Below are 20959 nucleotides of genomic sequence, written 5' to 3' on the forward strand. Positions count from 1 at the left end.
ATCGGCCATCTTGATTTTATGTCTGTCCCCGTGCCCCCTCTACAACTCGTATCACTCATATGCAGATTGTGAAGTAAAACATGTGATGGTTTTTCACTGTTTATAGACATTCGCGTGCATTTGAGATATTCTGGAGGTGCTAGAAGTAGGACACAATCATCTTGTGATATCTTGAATTTGGAGATGTGGTAGATGTTGATGGTACACTCTGTCAAACAGGAATTCCACTCGCCCAGTGAGGACTGTTCTGTATAATCTGTTTTGGTGAAGTGCTGCTGGTGCAATGGAAGATTTCCTTGAAATTATCACGAAGCCGGAGCAAAAGGGGATGGAAGAATGTTTGGAACGCTTTTGCAATGACGTAAGTTGGAGAATGATCATGTGTTCATTTTCAACCAGTCAACATTTCAGACAATGAAATTCTTTATTACTCCAGAATCGTTTTGTGAAGGTATTGGAAGTTCCCCAGATTTCTGGTTCCGAATGGAACCATTGCAATCATCCAAACACGACCTGAAAAAACTCATTTTGTTTGGAAACGATGTAAAATGATCTAAAATGTGAAAACACACAAATTTTCGAAAAATTTTTTGCTATTAAAAAAAATATATAGGTGGGTAGATAAATCCCAAATAATTTGAAATTTTGTGAGATAGTAAGTAATAGTTGAGGCTAACTCTGGACCCAGATTCAGTTTGATCGGTCAAGCCGTTTTTGAGAAATCCTGATTTGTTTATATTTCGTTTTTTGGAAATATCTCCATAACTAATCAAGGTATTCAGTTTTTTCTTTTTTCATGTTGTTCGTCATGATTACATTTATTAGAATCAATCAAGAACAATAATAGAAAAAACAAATAAAGATTTCTTAATCAAAGAGTTAGATGATTTTGTTTATTTTGCTGTTTAGATCTATGTACATTCTTGATAAATATAAATTAATAGGAGGAAACGTATTTAAAAACCATCCGGAAGCTCGCCATCAATTTATTGATGTAAAGAAAATATACCCTACACTTCAATAACTCATCTACAGTCGTATAACTGCGATCGCGTGTTTGTTATAACAAAAAAGAAAAGCCCTTATCTTTTATCGCTGGACTACTTTAATTTCATCTCAGTGGAGTCATAAGAAACAACAAACATATAAATAAAAAATAAAACACTGTAATAAATTAATAAAAAAATTCAACTGTATGTAAAATAGATCAAATTCGTGTGTGCTAATGTGCCTGTGTGAACTTGAAGTACTCCATTTTGCCCCATTGTCCCTTACATATATGTACACAGACATTATGTGAAAATTACATATTTAAAATATTTATTTAGACCGTCTTTGGTTATCTTGACATCAAAATTAAAAAATTTAATTTACAACAATTGCAAAGCTGTTCTTCGGATAAGGATTAGTTCAATAAATTATTTAAGACGAATTGATGAAAAATTTTCATAGTCTTTCTATTTTAGTTCACCACAAAGATGAGGTTCGATGAGCTAGATAAAGGAAATTTGCGATCAGCAGTTTGGGATAGAGTTTTCCGTTGTTTATCCGATGAAAACGAATTCAAAATTCATCTGAAGTGTTTGGAATCACTTCGAATTCTCAGGTTGGTTTTTGTGAATGTAATTTTTTATATTTTATGGATAAATAATGAGTTGAATTCGTTTATTGGAATCCACAGCCGAGATAAGACTGATCTAAATGACCTGATAACGGATGAGAGACTGAAGCTAATTATCCAGAAAGCGGGCGCCTCAGATGATGACCTGGAACTGTCTTATGATGTAGGTATGGAATAATTCATCGCTTTGAAATATTTGAAAGGAGATATATGAAAGTTAAATTTTCCAAAAAGTGTGATTTTACAGTGAAAAACGACACTTTACTAATAATTATTTTACAAATTTAACAAATAATTCTTCTTTTTTTTTTACTTCAATTCAGTTCTTATTCTATCTCTCCAATTTGCAATACTTTTGCATAAAAATTGGTCGGTCCATCGCCATAATTTTTTGCTTCATTGAAAAACCGTATTCAACAGGTGAAAATTCTTTTTCTGTTCCTGGTCAAAGCTCTATAAATGATTTAAAAAATAGTTTGTTATTTATGGCTTAATTATTCTTTTCCAATTTCATTATGGTTTTTCTTTATTATGTAGTGTGTATACAAGTGATCATTGGGATTTTTTTCAGTAATCCTTCGTCAAGTGGATTGACAATCAAGAACTATTTCGATTATTAACTTTTCATTCCGTTTTCCATTGGTCAGGTATTTTGATCGATGTTGTTATATTAAATGCTATATTCAATTCAATAATAACTCAAGGATTTAGCGATGGGCATATTTGAGGTCTTTCAACAGAGCATCACAAAGAATCTTAAATTTTTCACCAAACCAAGGAAGAAAAATATAACATTCTTTTAAAATGAATACGGATGTTAAACAATATGGGTTCTATAAATGAATGATTAAGTGAATCAGAGCACGACTTTGTCAATTGCATCGATTAGTAGTTTTTAATTAAAAATATCGTGTATAAATTAAACTGAATTGAATCTTCCCCTCTCTAGTATTCCAAATGGTTTCTTTCTTTTTTATTTTATAACGTCAGTTGTACAAATGCCTCCGAAATTCATATTTTAATTTCGTTTTATTTCTGTTTGAATCAGTTAAAATTTAATATTACTGTTAGTCGTTATTGAATTATTACTAGTTGTTTATATTGACCAACATAAATAAATGCATTACACAAATTAAAATCCACAGAATGTCATATTTCTGTATAAGTTACTCTGTCGAAGTACTTCCTACAGAATTTGCTCGGTTAACGTTGTCCTAAATTTTGATTCATTTAAAAAAAAAAACAAATTTTGAGCCTAAAAAATAGCTTAGAAAGTATCTGAACAGAATAACCTATACAAAAAAATCTAAATTCCATTGAATTTTTCTGTGGAATATTTTCTATTCAAAAGTGACAACATATTTTTTTATTACATTCTCAATCTTTTTCTTATTGATTTTTTTTTTCATTTTATCCCCTCGACTTTTTACAATAATCGCATAAATTTTATTCACAAACAATTGTGTTGGTGTTTGAGATAGCGACGAGTATGCGGTGCCGATTTGGGATCGGTGGGAAAAATAAAAAGACACGAAACACGTTAGCTGATGGGAGATGTACTATTTAATTTATTGTAAAACAATTTGAGGCGTAACCTCGCGTCTTTCGAGAGAACTTTGTCACAATAGAGTTTACTAATTTCAATTCACGCACTGCTGGTGATATACTAAAACAGTTATAGAGTACGCGATTGAAAATTGAGGCTTTCTTTGAGATATTTAATTGAGAGATAACTACAAACACTTGAACGTCTGTTGTTCGTCAACGCTGTAGATGAACTGGGGTTCAGAAACGTCCGTTGAGTAGACGAATCTAAACGTGTGGTAGTTTTTGATCCATCTATAGGATTTTGAGAGAAACTATTTAAATTTTAATAACTAAAAGTGATAATTAGTTATCATCGCAATAGGCTCTAATTGGTGATGTACAACTTGATAATTATGGAGAACACTATTTTTTGATAAGTTGAGTCCGATTCCAATTTGCGAATATTCTATCGAGAATTGCTTATTGCGTATTCACTGTTGATCGTTGAACTATTTGAGACTGACTTGAGACTGAGCGTATATCTGTTTTTGGATCTCTTTATATACCCAAGGGTTGTTTTGATGGGATTAGCAACCCAAGGATTTGGAAGGTTCGAGACGAATTCCTCAGTTTAAATGTTCTCGCATTCTTCGCTGGAGAATTGGCTGAATTTTCTCTCTCTTTTAAACAATTAGTAATGAGATTTAATGAAATATAAGCTGCAGTAGATTTACTATTATAATATCTTTATTTTATCATTAACACGAGCAAGAAACGTACTCCATGTACTCCATGGATTTTTCTAGGAGACTAAAGTCTAGTCACATAGACCAAAAGAATATTCGTCACCTAATGAAAGAACTTCCGGTACTTACTTCCTGTAGAATCATTGTTTATGTTTATGTAAATTGAGTGGAGACTCTGAAGCCTTCTACATCGATTCCTTTTTGTAACAGTTATTCTCACTGAGAATAAGTCTACGAATATTCCTAAATACTTCAACAGTTTGTTTAACAATAAATGTATTATTTACTCTTTTCTCTGCTTACAGTTATCGTGGAAGCATTGAAACTTCTCTGCAACGTAATATTCAATTCCGAAGTGGCTCAAATTGAATTACCAAAGACCGAATGTCTGAAGAATCTAGTCAAGAGAATCCAGAATGAAAATTCGAAATGTCAATTCACCTACAACATTGCACTATTATTTGACATACGACTGTTATTTCTAGCAACAGCGTATAACGTACGATGTCGGAATACCTTGAAGGTAGAAGTAAAAGCTGATTGCGAGTTGATAAAGACGTTGGATACTTTATCCCATGAAATCAATTTAGATAAAAATGAGAAAATGAGAAATAATTATATTGAAATTGCGTGTGAAGTATTGAAAGCACTTTTTAATTTATATATTGACTCTGATGATTCTACTGATTGTTTGAAAAGTCAGCATGAGAAATTGGTTGACATTCTTTACAGACTATTGTTGACAAAGTCAAAAACAGATGATTTACACAGCCACACTGTGAATTTGCTCACTGTCATTCCACTCAGTTGTGTTCGTTCAATTATTCCTCCGGTAAATTTAATAAAAAATAGCGGAGGTGGTCATGTTTATGAGAGCACGGATATGACAGCAATTCATCAATTATTATTGTTTTTGGACAAGAGATTGGACAACCCTCTGAATTTAATTGAAAATATCTCTCCAATTGTCACTGCACTGGTGAATTTGTCAAAGAGTCAACGATTGATACGGAAATGGACTAGACAACAAGTTCTACCGTCTTTGAAAGGACAGGATGTGATGCACAGACCTGAAGAGGATCCTCATCTTAGGGGGAAATTATGCAAATTGCTGACGAGCCCGATTACTGAAGTTAGAGATCTTGTGGCGGAGTTTTTATTCATTCTTTGCAAGGAAAATGGTAAGACGAATACAATTATTGTTAGTTGAAGTACTGTTTATCAAAAATATATTCAGAACAGAATATCACCAAATTTTTATAGCGTCGGGGAAGAAGGGAAAAATTTTCAAAATTATTATAGAAACTTTTTACGTCAACAAAACTGAGAGTTAGAAGTTTCCATAGAAATAGTTATTTTAATTTTCATATAAAATTTAAGTATTAACTATGTCTTTATTATACTCTACAAGAAATCAAGATAAACTTTGAGAAGAAATATGTGTCTTTTAACATAGATAACCCTCTGATTTTTTGCTTCTGAATGTACAATGGTGCACTGAAAAAAAAAATTATTTATACCAAATATCGATTGACTTCAGAGATGAATTTATTTTTTCAAAATTCTATTTTTCTGGTCTAACCACTGCTGAGAGTAATTGAGAATCAGATGTGAATTATGATCATAATATTACTCTAGAGGATTTTACACGTGATCTTGAATGAACTTCATTAATAATAATTACTGTTATTATTAATTGTTCCATTACCGATAAACATTTCGATTTCAACGGATTACTCCACTTTTTTCCAGTCTCAACCTTCTAACTTTTGAGTCCCACTTTTTTTTCGAAAAATCAAAATTGTTCTCAGAGGTGTTCCCCGCAGCTACCTACCCTTGCGATGAGTACGCTCAGCGCTGCTTAGCTTTCCGTAGTTGAGTTCACGAGCTCCACAGGGCTCCATCAATAATTATTTAGTTCTTCTAAATATCTGATTTTCTTGAGGGAAAAATGTCGATAAATTATTTAATGCTCATTATTATTGCAGGAATTTACTCAAAATTATAATTAACATAATCATCTTCTGGACCAATATAATTGACGGAATACAAACATCATCAGAATTGTCAGGGAATCACTCGATTTCAGAAACAAAGATATTTGGCAAATATAATTATTTTTTCCGAAACCGCAGATATTATCTTTTTACAAAATTTGTCTATAAAAGTTTCGAGGTCTGCGGTCATTATTGAAAAAAATCTAACTCATTCATCGTATCAATAAATTTTAAATCCATTTGATTTACAGTTGGAAGGATGATAAAATACACTGGTTATGGCAATGCAGCAGGGATGTTCGCTAACAAGGGTTTATTGGGTGGAGTGCAAAGAGAAACTGAATACTCGTCCGAGTCTGGGGAGAGTGACACCGAGGAGTATGATAAATACAAGGAAAATATAAACCCAGTTACCGGATGCTACGAGGAACCTAAATCCAATCCACTTGATGGGATGACTGAGGAACAAAAGGAGCATGAAGTGCTGAAGCTAGTAAACCTCGTGAGCCAATTGACAAAGTAAGTTCATCAATTTAATGGGGGAATCTGTCCGTCTGTTAATGCATACGATGCAAATAGGACTGCAAAACCGACAGCGAAAAGTCAGTTGGGAAATTGAGCTGAGGAAATACTAGATTTTTTTCTGCAAAATATTTACTCTTTCAACATTCCAATAAATAGCTTGTTACCTATCCGATAAATTGTGTAACAATTTCGAATTGAGGATTTTCAGTATTTTTTTTTGTACCGTATATCAGGTACGGGTTTCAATGTTTTTTTATGCCTCTAGCGGTATAAAAGTGTTTCCTGACTTCTCGGTGATGGGCTCCAATTATAAGATAACTTTCATCAAAAAATAATTCGGTTTTCGTGACATAATGTCCTAAAAAAATTATCATTACTGAAAATATTTATCAGTAGTAAAACTCTCTTAGTTGTACCACGTGACGGGAAATGCCACCATTTGATTGGTTGAAATTGGGATGAAAAAAATAATCAATAAAAATCTATAATGATTCATTTTTAGAAAAAAAAATAGATGAAATAATGGAAAAATGGCAATTTTCAAAAAGTAGAAGTGTTTCTCGTAAATATTTCATCAGCAATCAATTTTTCACCCTTAAAATATTTTTTTTGGGATTCGTAAATTTTCTCATGTTTAAAATTTTATAAGAAATTCATTTCATGCTTAAAAAAGTTTTCAAAAGTCTAAAGAATCACGATTGTTTATTAATACTAAATTAAAGGCGCTTTTCGTGTACCAAAATTACATTAAAAGCTAGAAGAAAGGATATATATATCATTATTATTGTAAATGATTAATGGACTTCAATAAAGTAAGAATTTTTCTTTAACAAACCATAAATATTTACTCGCTTTTAAAATGAAGATCATTTCAATAGGTATGCAAAAACATGTTTATATTACTATAATATTAACATAAAAATGAGAAATTCCATGATCGAAAATGATTGAATTGCGTGATCTCTGAAACAAATCAGTCTCCACTTTCTTGAAACAATCGTCAGCAAATTATTAAAAATTTTCCAAAAAGAAAGATTTGTGGAATAATAAAAAATAATACAGACATCGTTTTAAAAGTAATTTCCTGGTAAAAAATTAGCAACAGAGGAATTGACCGTTTCTCTTTCTTTTCAGTAATGGACTAATTCAACCATGCACCATAGGCGAAGATGGAAAACCCAAACCAGTTCAACACGTTCTAGAACTTCAGGAAGGACTACCAAAGAGCCAACAATATTTCAACAACGATAATGATTCAGAATAAAAATGCACTGATTCTCAATTTTAATTTTTAATTTATTGTAAAAGAACAAAGAACAACGTTACAAATTAAACAATTGGCAGGAAATAAGAAATATAACTTTCCAAAATCACATGAAATGTTTTTTTTTTCTTCAATAACTTTTTTTACCTTTTTTCGTTTTTTTTTTACAATTTCAATAAATTGTGTTCTGTGCTTTTGTGAGCATCACAATATCATGTGTATATTTATTGAAATTATACGTTATTTGAATAATGAATATTCATGTATTTATTGCATTGCAGCTATGCGCACACAAGAGTGTATAATGGTATATCAGCTTTTCAATTTTCATCTATTATTAATAAGTGTATAATGTAGATATAGGTATATATATATTTTGTATTTTTTTTTTCTCTTCGCTTGATAATATCTTAATATAGGATGGGGGGTTATTATACGAATTGACGCGACTGATGGCAAAAATTCAATTTGATATGGTTCACCACAATACCAATGGTTTACACGGCCAATAAACAACATTCACAGTTTCGTTCCTTCTACTCCTCAAAACACTATCTCTCTCTCTCTCTCTCCGTAGCAAGCAAAATTGATGTCTTACAATTTTTACTTCTTAATATTTATTCCAATCCTATAATAAAATATTTTCAATTAGGATACAATCGATAGATATATAAGTAGCAAATTTTGCACATCTTTTATTTTAATTCACATACTCATTCAGTATACATAATACAGTATTGTAGATTAAAATATTTCTTATGCTCCTTTTTTTCTGCCTTTTCTCCCTTTTGTAAAAGTGTATATAGATGTGTAAACGTATAGTACAATATATGTTTTGCTTCCTCTTACGAAGTATAAAATGAAAAATAAACGGAGAAAAACAAAAAAATATTTGTAGGTACAAGGTAGACAAAAAAAAAATCATCAATTAATGATTAATGAACTATTCGTAATAATTATGAAGTAAAAAAGGCAATACAAGACACCCCGCCGCCTCCCCTGTTTTCACATGCATTTCGATGGACTAGCTTTGTAAACCTTTGGAAAGAGTCAAACTATAACGACAATGATCTAATGGAAATAATTGGGAGGATAAATTGCTGATAAAATGAGAATGAACTGCGAAGGATAATTGAATTTTTCGTCTGTTACGAATAAGGAGCAAGTTATTTTAGTCGCATAATTTGAGAAAGCTGGATGTTTGTAAACAGCAGACCCATCGTCTATTGTCAATAACAAGTTATTGATTACTTTAGGATTTCTTGATTACCAATGGTGAGTTGAATCGTTAAATCGATGGCCATACCGCTCTCAATTTTTCAATTATTTATAAAAAATATATTAGTATACACTCTTCCATAATGCAATTACACCTGTTACCATTCATCTGTTGTACTATTCTCATCAGAGAGTACAAGTGAACTCTCATTTATTCGTTCAAAAAACTCCTTCCAACAGAAAATAATAATTTAAACAATTATTATTTATTCGTAAGAAAGAAAAAAGGTAAACCATGCCACTGATATTCCATCACATTTTCTCATCCAGCAAACTATTAACTCATTTTACAAAGTAAACATTCATTACAATGAATGGAAAAGGACATATCCTTCAGAGCTTTGAGAAAATTGAAAGTCTGCATAGATGTGATTGATTAATGTATTAAAGCACTTACAGGATAGTTTTTTTATTAATTCACAATTTATTATTTTGTTTGTTTCATATAATTTTTTTTTTCCAAATACAAATCTTTAATCGAATCAAAAAACTCACTCTAAATATTTGTTTAATTGCAAAAAACATTGTTTATCCATCAATCTTTTTGGTGTCAATAAAATATAAATTGCCGAGATCATGGGAATATTTTTTGTTATGAAATATTTATATTATACGTATTGTGATTTTTTTTTTCTTCAATTTGATGACCCTGAACATGAGAAGCACACACCGAATGGAATGCCACTGTATAAAGTGTATAATTATATGTATACATATGTGTGGTGGTCATTTTGATATGTAAATAATCAAAGTGCCTCCCAAACACAAAGGAAACTATGAACGTTTTTCAAAATGGAAAAAAAAAATCTTAAAGCTAGTAAAAATTAAAAAATAGTAAAAAAAAAAACGACAGAGAAAAAAAAACAAATTGAACATAAAAAAAAATGATAACCTTCTGATATAATTTGTCACGCAGCCGGTTAAGTATTACATAACAATTGACTAACGCCAAAAAAATACAATAAAGCCTTTCGTAAATTTGTTGTGTTGAGGAATGGAATTAGAGCAGAAATAATTATTTCCACTTTTTTTTTTTTTTTTTCATTTTTCTACGACGACACTTTCCCATTGCTTATCAACTAACGGTACAATACATTAAACATTTGTACTTTAACTGACTAATGAAGAATGTTATTTTTTTTTTTCATTTTTCTCTTCTTCCTCTCCTCAGTTTTTACTTACATTAGAGATTCTTAAATTCTAAAAATAACTTGGACACGTTACACGGCACAAAATATGAACTCGATAAACAATTTTAAAAAATGATAAAAACGAACAAACACAAAATAAACAGATGTCCTAGTATGACTAATTCGTAAAAATTGTTATCATTAACTTTTTTTTTTCTCATTTGGCACTAAAGAATTTAATATTGTACAAATACAAAGCGTATGGAGAAAAAAAAAACAAATGACGCTTAAGCTGCTTCTTTATAATCTAAACTTATACAAACGTATACCAGTCAGGGTGACGTACATAACGAAATAAAGTGAAAAAAAAAGATCAATGTCTACCAGAAAAAGGACTTCACTGTGACTATTTTTCCATCCTAAACATTTTTCATAGGTGACAAGTAATGGACACTTTGTAGTTAGATGTATTAAAATATATCAATTAAATATTGGAATGCAAACCACGCTAAAGTCGGATCTTCATATCTAGTAATCGCAAAAGTCTTAGATAACCCAATTTTAATTATTTTATCAGACTGATGAAGAAAAGAAACACAAAGGCAAAACAAAACACCATTTTATCGAGTATTTGATGAGGAAATTGGTTGATGTACTTGAATAATCAATCCTTAATTCTTATTATGCCGTTGCTAAAATACAAACGAAACAGTTTTTGGTACTTCGTGAACTAGCCAAATTCACCCTCTCCATTCTGAGTAATTTCTATCAAACAAACCTTTCAACATGTGAAATAAATAAATTTAATTCAAAAACGAGGGACAAGTGTCTCTGACAACTGAAAAAACTAAAAATATAACACTGAAAAGAACAAAAAAAAAAAAGGAAACGGCCATTGGAACACATAGTGCATAAATGCACAACTTCTAATGAAATGGTAATTTAATGCATGAGTTGAAGAAACATCTATGAAATTAAATATAAACATTTTTTTTCCAAAGAGAAAGGAACAACTTGAATGCATGTACACATTATAGCTGATCAATGATGATTGAAAAAAAAAAGAAAATCATAATGACAAACAAAAAAAAATGAAACATTTTGTGATAATGTGTCGATGCATTCACACCACTTCACTGTTAAAAAATTGAGTGGTTGCTCAGTAGTAATTGGCCATGCTCCTAAAATTTCATAGCGCATTTTTTTAAAAATATTATTCAAAGACGCTAGGAAGACTATGATTAACCGTAGGCTACAAGTTTTCAATGTCTCATATTTGGTTTTCTTCCCAATTTTTTGTCCTTGGTTCTAGCAATTGATACACTCGTACAGTATATAACATATCCTTTGTCTCATCTAAACGTGTTGTGAATTAATGTCCTCGCTATTAAATAGTCAACTCATACTTCTCCGACGAATAAACAAAATGAGTGAAAAATAAATGCGACAATAAGTCGTGAAAATTACGGAAAAATCAAATAGTTCAAAATAGTTTTCTTAAAATTTCATATGTTGATTGAAATTCCTCTTTCTTCTTTGCCGAAAAAATGTGTTAAGTGATACTATACATATGCAAGACTGCGAAAAATAGGTTTGTACGGGTATTCGCCTATTCTTTTGTCCACTTTTTTTTTAATATTTTTTTATAAGTTGTTTATAATACGTAATTTTTAATACAGCTACGGCGGACAATGGAAGTTGTTCATTCAAACCAATGACAAATTTCAATAAAATCGTATTACAAGTTTTCCAAGCAATTATTTGATCCTGTTCTAAGCTCAGATTATGATACTGGATTTTACATTGATAATAGCTTAGCTGATTCGACATTGTAAATTGATTTTTAAATATATGTTTTCTTTTCAGCTTTTTTTTTTTTCATCTCATTTCATTGAATTGGTAAGTCTATCAACACCATTCTCTTCATCTCTTTAATCTTTTTTCTTCTTTCATTAAATATTAGTTTAACAGTAAGCAGAGTGTATCTATTATGTAGAGAGTGACTATATAATTCTATACATATCAGGATAATAAGACTTTTGAGATTGTAAAAATCATCAAAAAATCTATCACAATTATCATTTACGTAACAAGTAATTCGCATCTTATTAATCATTTTTACTTTTTTTTATCTTCACTTTTTTTTTTTTTAATTTTACTCCCTTTAAATATTATTGTTGTAATTCAAACATCAAGGCAAATAAGGGGTGAATTTCAACAGTGGCCTAAATTAGCCAAGTAGTCTTCCACAGATAAAAATATGTAAATAGAGTAAATCTATACTAAAATATTCAAGTATATATAAGGTGAGCGTAGTATAATCATTATTATTTTTTTTTTTCAATTTTGTGAGGTAAAAGACCCTCGCGCATTAATGGTCATTGCGTCGTTTTAAAAATTATGCATGAACCCTTCAGCCCCTTGCCCTCCCCCCCCCACCGCCCCCTCCTTGCCCCTTTTGTCATAAATTCGGTTCCGAAAGTGGCCGAACAAAATTTACCATCTTTTTTCATCTCAAAAAACATAGTCACCCCCTTTTCCTCTTAAACTCACTGCGAATCCACGTACAATTCTTCAATTAAGTTTTCTAATTTACGTTATATTTTTTAAAATTTTGTTCAATGTTCTCTACCTGTAATTTATTAACTTTTTATTAATCATCAAATTCATCTCAAACTCATCTTTATTAATCAAGTGTACCGTCGGAGAACGTGAATGGGCAACTGCGTGCGCTGGTATCGTTGTGCAAATCGGACAATGAACACACTATTTTATATGATTTGAAATTTAATAATGATTTTTTTTTTCCGTCATTTTTTTGCATCAATTCTTGCTTTTTTTTATTTTTATTTATCTACAGCGAGGCAACCCCAACGCAGTACGGTATTTTAATTTGTGTCAGTTATTTCTAATCCTTTTCGCTCCTTTTTATTCATTTTTTTTCTTTAGTATTTATCTAGTAACAACATCAGAGACTCTTTAAGGACACAACTTATCCTGACGATACTATTATCACAGGCATTATTCTTTAATATAACTCTGCTAAACCATGACTATTCAATATTTTCCGAAGTTTATACATTTTTGTATTTTTTTTATTTATTTATTTTGTTTATATTTTTTTTCATGTTTTATCAATTTTTGACACACATCCGCAATTTATCTACAGATGTATAATATGTATATATAAAATTAAAATTGAAATAATTACCACATTTATACGATTAATCAATAGATTAGAGATGGTAAAACCGTAGGCTGTATTTTATCGAATGATATTAAATTAATTTCAAACAATCGTTTCATACGTCTGTTGTAACTCACTGCCTAGTACTTTCTTATGTTCTTATCGTTGAAATTATTTCAGATAAGATGTTTCATTTCTCTTTGTAACGTTGGTAAGATTTTTTTGAAGCCATTTTTCAGTGTAAATACAATGTATGCGTCTACCTAGGATATTGGTAATTTGCAAAAATTAGAATGAAAAATAATACTCGTCTCGCCTTAATATTATGTATATATACATGGTAAATAGATAACACAGCACAGCGAACCGTCAAAAATACGATAACGCCTTGCTAACGTGGTATATTTTGCCATTTTTCCCATTTTCATTAATTACTGATCTCTCAATCCAATTAAGGCTGGTCATGTAAACAACCCTAAAAATATTTCATTTGTATATATGAATGGTTTTCTTCCCGTCTTCTCATCTATTCGTTTTTTGTTAAATTTATGATAAAGGGTCGATTATTTTCTGTATATTGCCGGTGTAGAGTGAATGGAAGCCAAATGTCATGTCTAGACACCTTTTATGCTCCTTTCAACTTGTCACGACAAATACATGCATATGGCAGACTCCATCGATTATCGATCAACAATTCAACGTGTCATGTTTTATTTGACTCGGAAATTAATCATTTTTCATTGCCAATCACTCTTTTTTGACATTTTTAGCTGTTTGTCTCATCTAATGTACGAGAAACATTAATTTTCAGGGGTTTTCTCTTTTTTTAATTAACTTTTTATTTAAAGAGTGGGGAGAAGTTTGTCAAGGAAAACGATGAAAGTTTTTGTAAAACAATAATCGGGTAGAGCGACACAATATTACAAGGATTCAAAGTGTTGGTTCCATGCAATTACGGCGCTTTTCTACCTCAGATTTACCGAATTAACGGATTTTACTGATTTATCTGATAATAAGAGTTTCTGGCAAAAAGTTGAAGTTGTGCTGACCATTAAAATACGAAGAATCAATTATAAAATTGAATTTTTATGAATTTTCAATTTTTTTGAAATTGTAGGACATCTTCTTGTTCAAATTTCGACTGTAGTTTTTATTATAGATTAATAAGTCTGTGACTATCGAATTAGTACAATATTTTGTTAGAATTCATTTCTTTTCAATTTTTGAACTTTGAAATTTAATTGTTCGTACTCTGATGCTTAACGCACCGTGAAATTTTGATGATTTATTATCAGAAACTCGTATTTTCACATAAAAAAATGAAAAAAACTAATAAGCTGGGGTGTCAGGTAGAAAAATAGAGACATTCGAGCTAAAAAACCCTTTCGATCCTTATGAAATGGCGCCAGAATACCCACATACTTTTTATTTAACAGTTTCCAAAGTTTCTGTTTTTTTAATTAATGAAATTTCTTCGAAGAAAAATAGCTATCATTACTTCTGGAAAACTGGACGAGCTGACTAAAAGGTCGTCAAGAAGTAGTAAAATTATTTTTAAGCGAAGTTAGCACCGCCCTTTTCACTCCCTCAAGGAATAAAATATTGTGCTTCAGACGGGCGTAAAATATTTTCTAATTCGTATGATTATAACCCTCGCCCCCGGCTCTGGGTATAAACTGATATGGGTGAGAAAATACTTTACTCCCTCGAAGAACAATATACCAATCCAAACAATCAGTTCCACTTTGGATCGTTGATCGATAATTGGTGAAGGACATCATAAATAGAAGATGTTTACCAAACAGCACGTTATTTTTCCTTTTTTCTTGTTCCAAGCTTAAATGTAGATAAGATACTGTTTCTATGATACAGATACAGACGTAGAAATAGTACGTAATGTAAATTATCAACTGACAAATTCCCAAATGAAAATTCCTCAAATGAGAATTATAAACAGATCGTCATTCGTCTAGCACCAAGAAAAATTAATGACTGGTATACGCATTGCGTTTTTTAGTGATATAATAATAATCAAACGGTTTTTTAATCATATTTTTAATGAACCGTATTTAAAGCATCCTGAGTAAATATTGTGACGATTTTGGTTTTCTTGTCATCAAATATCTCAATGCACAAATCAAATTTGTTAATATGTTTTTTATTCAATTGAGGGCCTATTTTTAATACGTAGCGAAACTAGTTTTTTGGTAATCGTTGATGACTTAACATGACGTAGAATATTTTGAACTCTAGTATAATGGAATAAATAATTATTTCAGTGGCGAAAAAAGTTAAATAATTAATAGCTCAAAATTTTAACTTTCAAAAGTTCAATTTACTAGACTGAATAAAATACTTGGTTAATTGAAATAAAATCACCCTCAATTACTTAATTCCATCAATCCCTTAAAGATTATCGATCGATAATATTGGATATTGGAGGTAAATATTTGAGCAACAAAAATTAATACGAAACTCGTCCTTGAGATTGTCACGAGTTCCCATTTCAAATCGCTTTCATTCTTAACAGACAAAGGGGTAAAAGGGGGCATGAAAAATCGTGCTCGAATGAGACTAGATTACTTTGATTTATAATCAATTATTTAAAATACTGACATGTCAAAAATGACGTGCAACGACCAATTTTGACGGAAGGCCATTGTTTTAAACTGTTCAAATGTTTTTATACTCCTCATAAATTTCTCCGGAATTATTTAACTTTCAAATTTTTTCTGTTAAATAAATAGCTACATACACCGTCAATCGATCAGCGCGCAGTGCCAATATATAATATCCCAGTTTCTCCCACGGTACACTCGACAAATTGCTTATCAACCTTTTGGCAGTTTACCAAATGCAATTTTCACTAATTAAGATAATTATTATGCTGCAACGTTGGTCGGAGATGTAAGAACCCTTGCGTCTTAGTTTTTTTTTTTTATCTCTACAATTCTTGGTTACTTTTTCGAGCTAATCCTCTTCAAGTGTTGATTCATAGACTCCATAAAATCAAGAACGTGTATTATTTGTTTATTGTTTCAATGATGATTTGCCGCACTTTGTCGCTCTTCACTTTAATTGTGTGCTATTGCTTCGATAGGCCAAAACTGGCGAAGTTTTTGGAGTTTTCATAAGATTAATTGCGGTTGTTTGGTTTACCTTTCGTTGCGAACGGAGTTGGCCTCCAATAAGATGACCATATAAAGAAGTAAGTTGCGACGTTATTGTTGGTCTTGTCCCACTTCACAATATGTACAGTGTGTTGAGTACCAGGACATAGTGATTGTTTTTGGCCAACGTCACAATGTAACCTTCCGAAGTGATTTTAAGGCCGCAGCATCGTGACACCTAGATTATTATAAAAAAGAAAATAGTAGTTAATAAAGAAGAAAGTTGTTTCATAAGAGCATGTTTAATTGCATGAAGAAACTCATGACTAAAAGTTTGAAGATAATTTTGGGCCCTGAGAGAGAAAAACTTTCAAGAAATTTTTTATTTTTTTAAACGGTTTTTAGGTTTAGGAGTCATGTTCCTTACCATCAGAATAGGAATTTCAATCCGATTATTTTGTAGGATGGAATAATTATTTTGGAAAACACTAATTTGTCAGCTCTGTGCAAGGTCATTATTGAGGGATACGAGTTTTTTTTTTTTTGAAAAGTAAAGATTTCAGTCTAGAAAATGATGGGATTGAAAAGTTTACTCTGATGGTAAGTCATATGGCTACTGCAAACACGAATTTTCTGTAATCAATCGAGATCCAAGTAGAAGAGATTTGGGGGATCCCATTCTTGTTATAAATTAATTTTCCATGTCTTTGCAACGAACCAAAAATTTCTTGGTGAAAATTTTCATTGCATGCTATCCAATACCATTTTCCTTTGCGAATTACCGTAGTCATGAATTTTTTGATCCAATGAAACTTGCACTTCTCATAAAGCTTTTTTGTAAGTGTAGTAAAATTATGTTAATACAGTAGTCAAGGGAGTCATAAAGTTCAGAAAAGACTCCCCGGGGAGAAAGACCTTTGGCATTCCTCGGAGACAAACCCATGTGAAAATTATTTCGCCTTTGACAAAAAAACGTTTGACTGAACTGAGATGTTGTGTTTAGAAACATGTGATAGTTCCAGAAAATTTTCTACGTTCACATTTTACTTCTTTTCATGAATCCATTAAAAGTAGTTTTTTTCCTCCAGATTAAAATGATTCTCAAAACGAACAGAAATATCACTCGATGTTAAGAACAATCAGCAACACGAGAAAGAATTAATTTTCTTCTTTCTTACATTCACGTTGTTTTGTTTGGCCCCGAATGGAAGCATTATTTGTTATTCGTTATGTTTTAGGACATTAGTTCATTAAAGTTGTGAAAATGAAAATGGAAAAATCAAGCAGTTCTGAGAATTTTGGATTAATTAACAAGACTTATAAAAATCTCTGCTTTTTAAAATTGCTGCGAAACACTATTATAAATAATCTGACATGTTCAGACAATTCTGTGATTTTTGAAAATGCAATTGTTTACGGAATTTGTTTACGGAATTAATAATTGTTATTTCTAGGGAGAGAATTAAGTTTTATGTAAAAGATATCGTAATTTTATAATACGCCATTTGATACACAATGATTCATCCAATTATGTGACCACAATTAGGTGAATATATTTAGGAAAAAAAGAACTAATAATTTTACCTTCACATAAGGACATTCAAACTCGGAGATAAGGGAGCCATCCCTTGCAAAAACAGCAACGTGAAAACGATTGCCATGGGAATCACCAATCAAGACGTCTCCAGCGTCGCTAATGTCAATCCCATTTGGGAAATTTGTTATATTCTCACAGCCAATGCGACGTAGGAAACGGCCCTCCTCGTTGAACACAACAACGCAATGTCCTTTGAAGTCACAAACGAAAAATTCCTTGCCTGAAATCAATTAAAGCAATTAATTAACAGATTGTTTTTGCAATTGCCGGAAATTCCATAAATGTTTTAATATTTTTTTTTGGAATAATTTTAAATTCAGTCATTGTTTTTATATGAGAGATTCTTTACCAAGTGGATGACCCAAAAACTTCGTTATCTCCAAAACTCTAAAACCATTCGAGATCATTATTTCAGGTGAAAGAAAATTTTCTGAATGTTTAAAGAATTTTCTGTCGTTTTATTCTACTGGCTCATAACAGAGCACTGATGAGATTTGATCTAGAATTAAATTGACAGCTAATGATTAGATTCGATGCGAAAGAAGAAAGGGTCAGCATAAAAATTGTGTATATTGCCAGCATCTTTATGTGACGAGACATAGACGCGCGCCACCGCGCGCGATTTGGTTAATCTTAATTGTTGTGATATTTTTAATTTAAGTCACATTTGCGGTGAGCGCACCTTATTTTAACTACTGTATGAGTAGAGCAGTTGAATTATATGGATATAAAAAGTCAATGTAATATTTAAATTCAAAATAATTATACGAAAATGATCCTGAAGTAATCGCGTATGACGTTGAACACGTCATCATTTCGTAAACATGGATCTTTAAAAATTGCTGATATATTCACAGCTGATCTATTTCCCACTGGTAGGCAACATGCAAAATTTTAAATGTCTTGAAGCTGTAAGACGACTTGGAAAATACAGGAGTTTCGATAAGATATAGATATTTACATTTGATGAGTAACTTGTTTCATTTCCATTTTCTAACAAAGTTTTTATTTTCTACTAATTAACTCATTCTTTGACTTGATTTACTTGATACTTGTGTACTTGTGAAATTCAAATTTTGCCGCTGTGAATGTATCTACCAATCACGAATAAGTGTTACGGAATTTCGATATGTTCGATTCGATTCGAGATTTGAGGTGTATGTCCTTTTTACAAAAGGAAACATTTTCGAATTGGTTTCTGTGCTGCATTTAGACCTAGTCAAACGCATTTTTTCTAAAAAAATAACGAAAAAACGAGTTCTCTTCATTTATCCCCAAAAATGACAAATATTCTATGTGCGAAGTAAATTGACGTCATGCTTTTTTAGCAGTGACAACATTAATTGGCTTTTAAAAACACAATATTTGCCCTAAATGAGAAGAATATTATTTTTTCGTTCAGTTTATAAACATTACCACTCCCGAACAATTATAACATAATTTTATTCCATACAAAGGTTTGCTATTTACTGGAAAAAAATAAAACCGCCCAAACAGAAAAAACACGAATTAAGAATTATTTTCCAATGAAGTGTGTTTGAAAAAGTTTAAATATTATGGCAAAATAATTAGAAAAATTTCTCAAAGAAAATGATTAAAAAATCCACACGTGGGATTCAGCACATTTGCTCTGCGATCACCATTTGTTTAAACCCTGCTCCTCCATTAGCCCTTGGAATAAGGACAGAAATTTTTAAAAAGTCAGTAAAATGCTTTTCCATCTCAAATGATGCTCACAATTTTTGTAAAAAATCTCGAAGTCACCGAAATTGTCGTGTGGAACTCTTGGCAAATCTCCCCTATTGTAGTAATAATATCAGATGAATCCTCCCCCAATTCGGTAGACTATAAATATTTGTTTGTATTCTTAATCTTGAAACTTTCTGAGGGTATATCTAGATCTCATGAAAATCAGTTCCTTTGGTTCTTAAGGGGGGAGCCTGCTTTAGAGGCTTCAAAAAATCAATTTTTTTTTTTGCGTAAATCACTTCCTCAACTATCCAAGAATATGTCTCCAAAATTTCAGAACAAAATTCGGATTATTTCCGGAGATACAGACGAAATAGTGAGCAAGCGTTGAGCAGGTATACGAGCATCACGAAAACTTTGACACGCGATTTCTCGCATTTCCATTTTTATGATTTTTTCAAATTGGCGGGCAAGATAGGAGAAAAATTAAACGTCCTATCGAAACAAATCAAACTGCGTTGAATTTGGAATTAAATTCTCTTCCAGGTGAACCTAACATATCTTAACAAAGTTAACATTAATCCGGTTTTTAAACGATTTAAAGTAAATTTTTTTTTCTAAAAATGCATTTTTTTTCAATTTGCAAAAAATTGTTGAATTTTTCACTTTTTGTTGAATTTTCGTGGTTAACCTGGGAATTACACTATTGAAAATTAAAAATTTCTTTTGTTTTTTTGTTTCACATGAAAATTGCGACCTGCATCTTATCCGACACACAGGAATTGCACACTCGAGGCGCCTCCGTAAATTTCTTCAAACATGAAGAATATCTAATGTATAATAATAAAAAAATTTGAGAAGATTCTTCAAATATATAAGAATAAATCCTGTGAGTTTCATTTCAATCAGACATTTCTTTCCTTTCCAAAAAAATCCTTGAAAATATAGATTTTTTGAAGCCTCTAAAGCAGGCTCCCCCCTTAAGGTCCTCTATCGTTTCGCCACATGTAATATTGTAAAATCGTTGGATTAAGTTTCCAAAATTGTTCGGTATTGCACTCTCACTGTAGCATAAAAATATGAATTTGTTCGACCCATACAAGAATTGAAAATTTTTTGCTTCCCCATCATTTCCTAAATTATTCTTTTAAGGGGATTTAAACACCTAACAATGCGGGAATATGTCAAATGAAAAAAAAAGAATAACTATAGCAATAACGTCATGAAAATTCAATCACATTAAAAGACTTAATTAATTAATTTAATTAATACACGTAATTCATTTAAA

The 20959-nt window shown here is 31.1% G+C and overlaps 2 protein-coding genes across 5 annotated transcripts in view; one reads left to right on the forward strand and one right to left on the reverse strand.

Moving 5' to 3' along the window:
• The first annotated feature begins 11 nt into the window (after positions 1 to 11).
• LOC135170405 (synembryn) lies at positions 12 to 7789 on the forward strand. Of its 3 annotated transcripts, XM_064136185.1 has the most exons (7): positions 12 to 145; positions 220 to 361; positions 1467 to 1606; positions 1682 to 1788; positions 4200 to 5075; positions 6143 to 6410; positions 7551 to 7789. In XM_064136185.1, exons 2-7 carry the CDS (start codon positions 284 to 286, stop codon positions 7678 to 7680), a joined length of 1599 nt encoding a protein of 532 aa, XP_063992255.1. In that variant the 5' UTR covers positions 12 to 145; positions 220 to 283; the 3' UTR covers positions 7681 to 7789. The 3 variants fall into 3 exon arrangements, with proteins under 3 accessions (XP_063992255.1, XP_063992256.1, XP_063992257.1); XM_064136186.1 differs by having other exon boundaries at positions 59 to 361; positions 1453 to 1606; XM_064136187.1 differs by lacking the exons at positions 12 to 145; positions 220 to 361 and adding an exon at positions 443 to 613.
• The window catches only part of LOC135170400 (brain tumor protein), a 27872-nt gene continuing 14604 nt past the window's right edge, over positions 7692 to 20959 (reverse strand). For both annotated transcript variants that reach the window (XM_064136178.1, XM_064136177.1), the window contains 2 exons: positions 17970 to 18202; positions 7692 to 16623 (listed from right to left, as the gene is read on the reverse strand). In XM_064136178.1, coding sequence (XP_063992248.1) covers positions 16519 to 16623; positions 17970 to 18202 — 338 coding nt within the window. In that variant the 3' untranslated portion in view covers positions 7692 to 16518. The remainder of the gene's footprint in view (positions 16624 to 17969; positions 18203 to 20959) is intronic.

This window comes from Diachasmimorpha longicaudata, chromosome 17, assembly GCF_034640455.1.
Source record: "Diachasmimorpha longicaudata isolate KC_UGA_2023 chromosome 17, iyDiaLong2, whole genome shotgun sequence".
NCBI lineage: Eukaryota > Metazoa > Arthropoda > Insecta > Hymenoptera > Braconidae > Diachasmimorpha > Diachasmimorpha longicaudata.

Bases quoted from the DNA above. Each gene is read 5' to 3' on its own strand.
- LOC135170405 (XM_064136185.1), top strand. From the start codon at position 284: ATGGAAGATTTCCTTGAAATTATCACGAAGCCGGAGCAAAAGGGGATG. The intron at 1,789-4,199 runs GTATGGAATAAT...CTCTGCTTACAG, and splicing joins GGAACTGTCTTATGATGTAG to TTATCGTGGAAGCATTGAAA. The intron at 5,076-6,142 runs GTAAGACGAATA...TTTGATTTACAG, and splicing joins CATTCTTTGCAAGGAAAATG to TTGGAAGGATGATAAAATAC.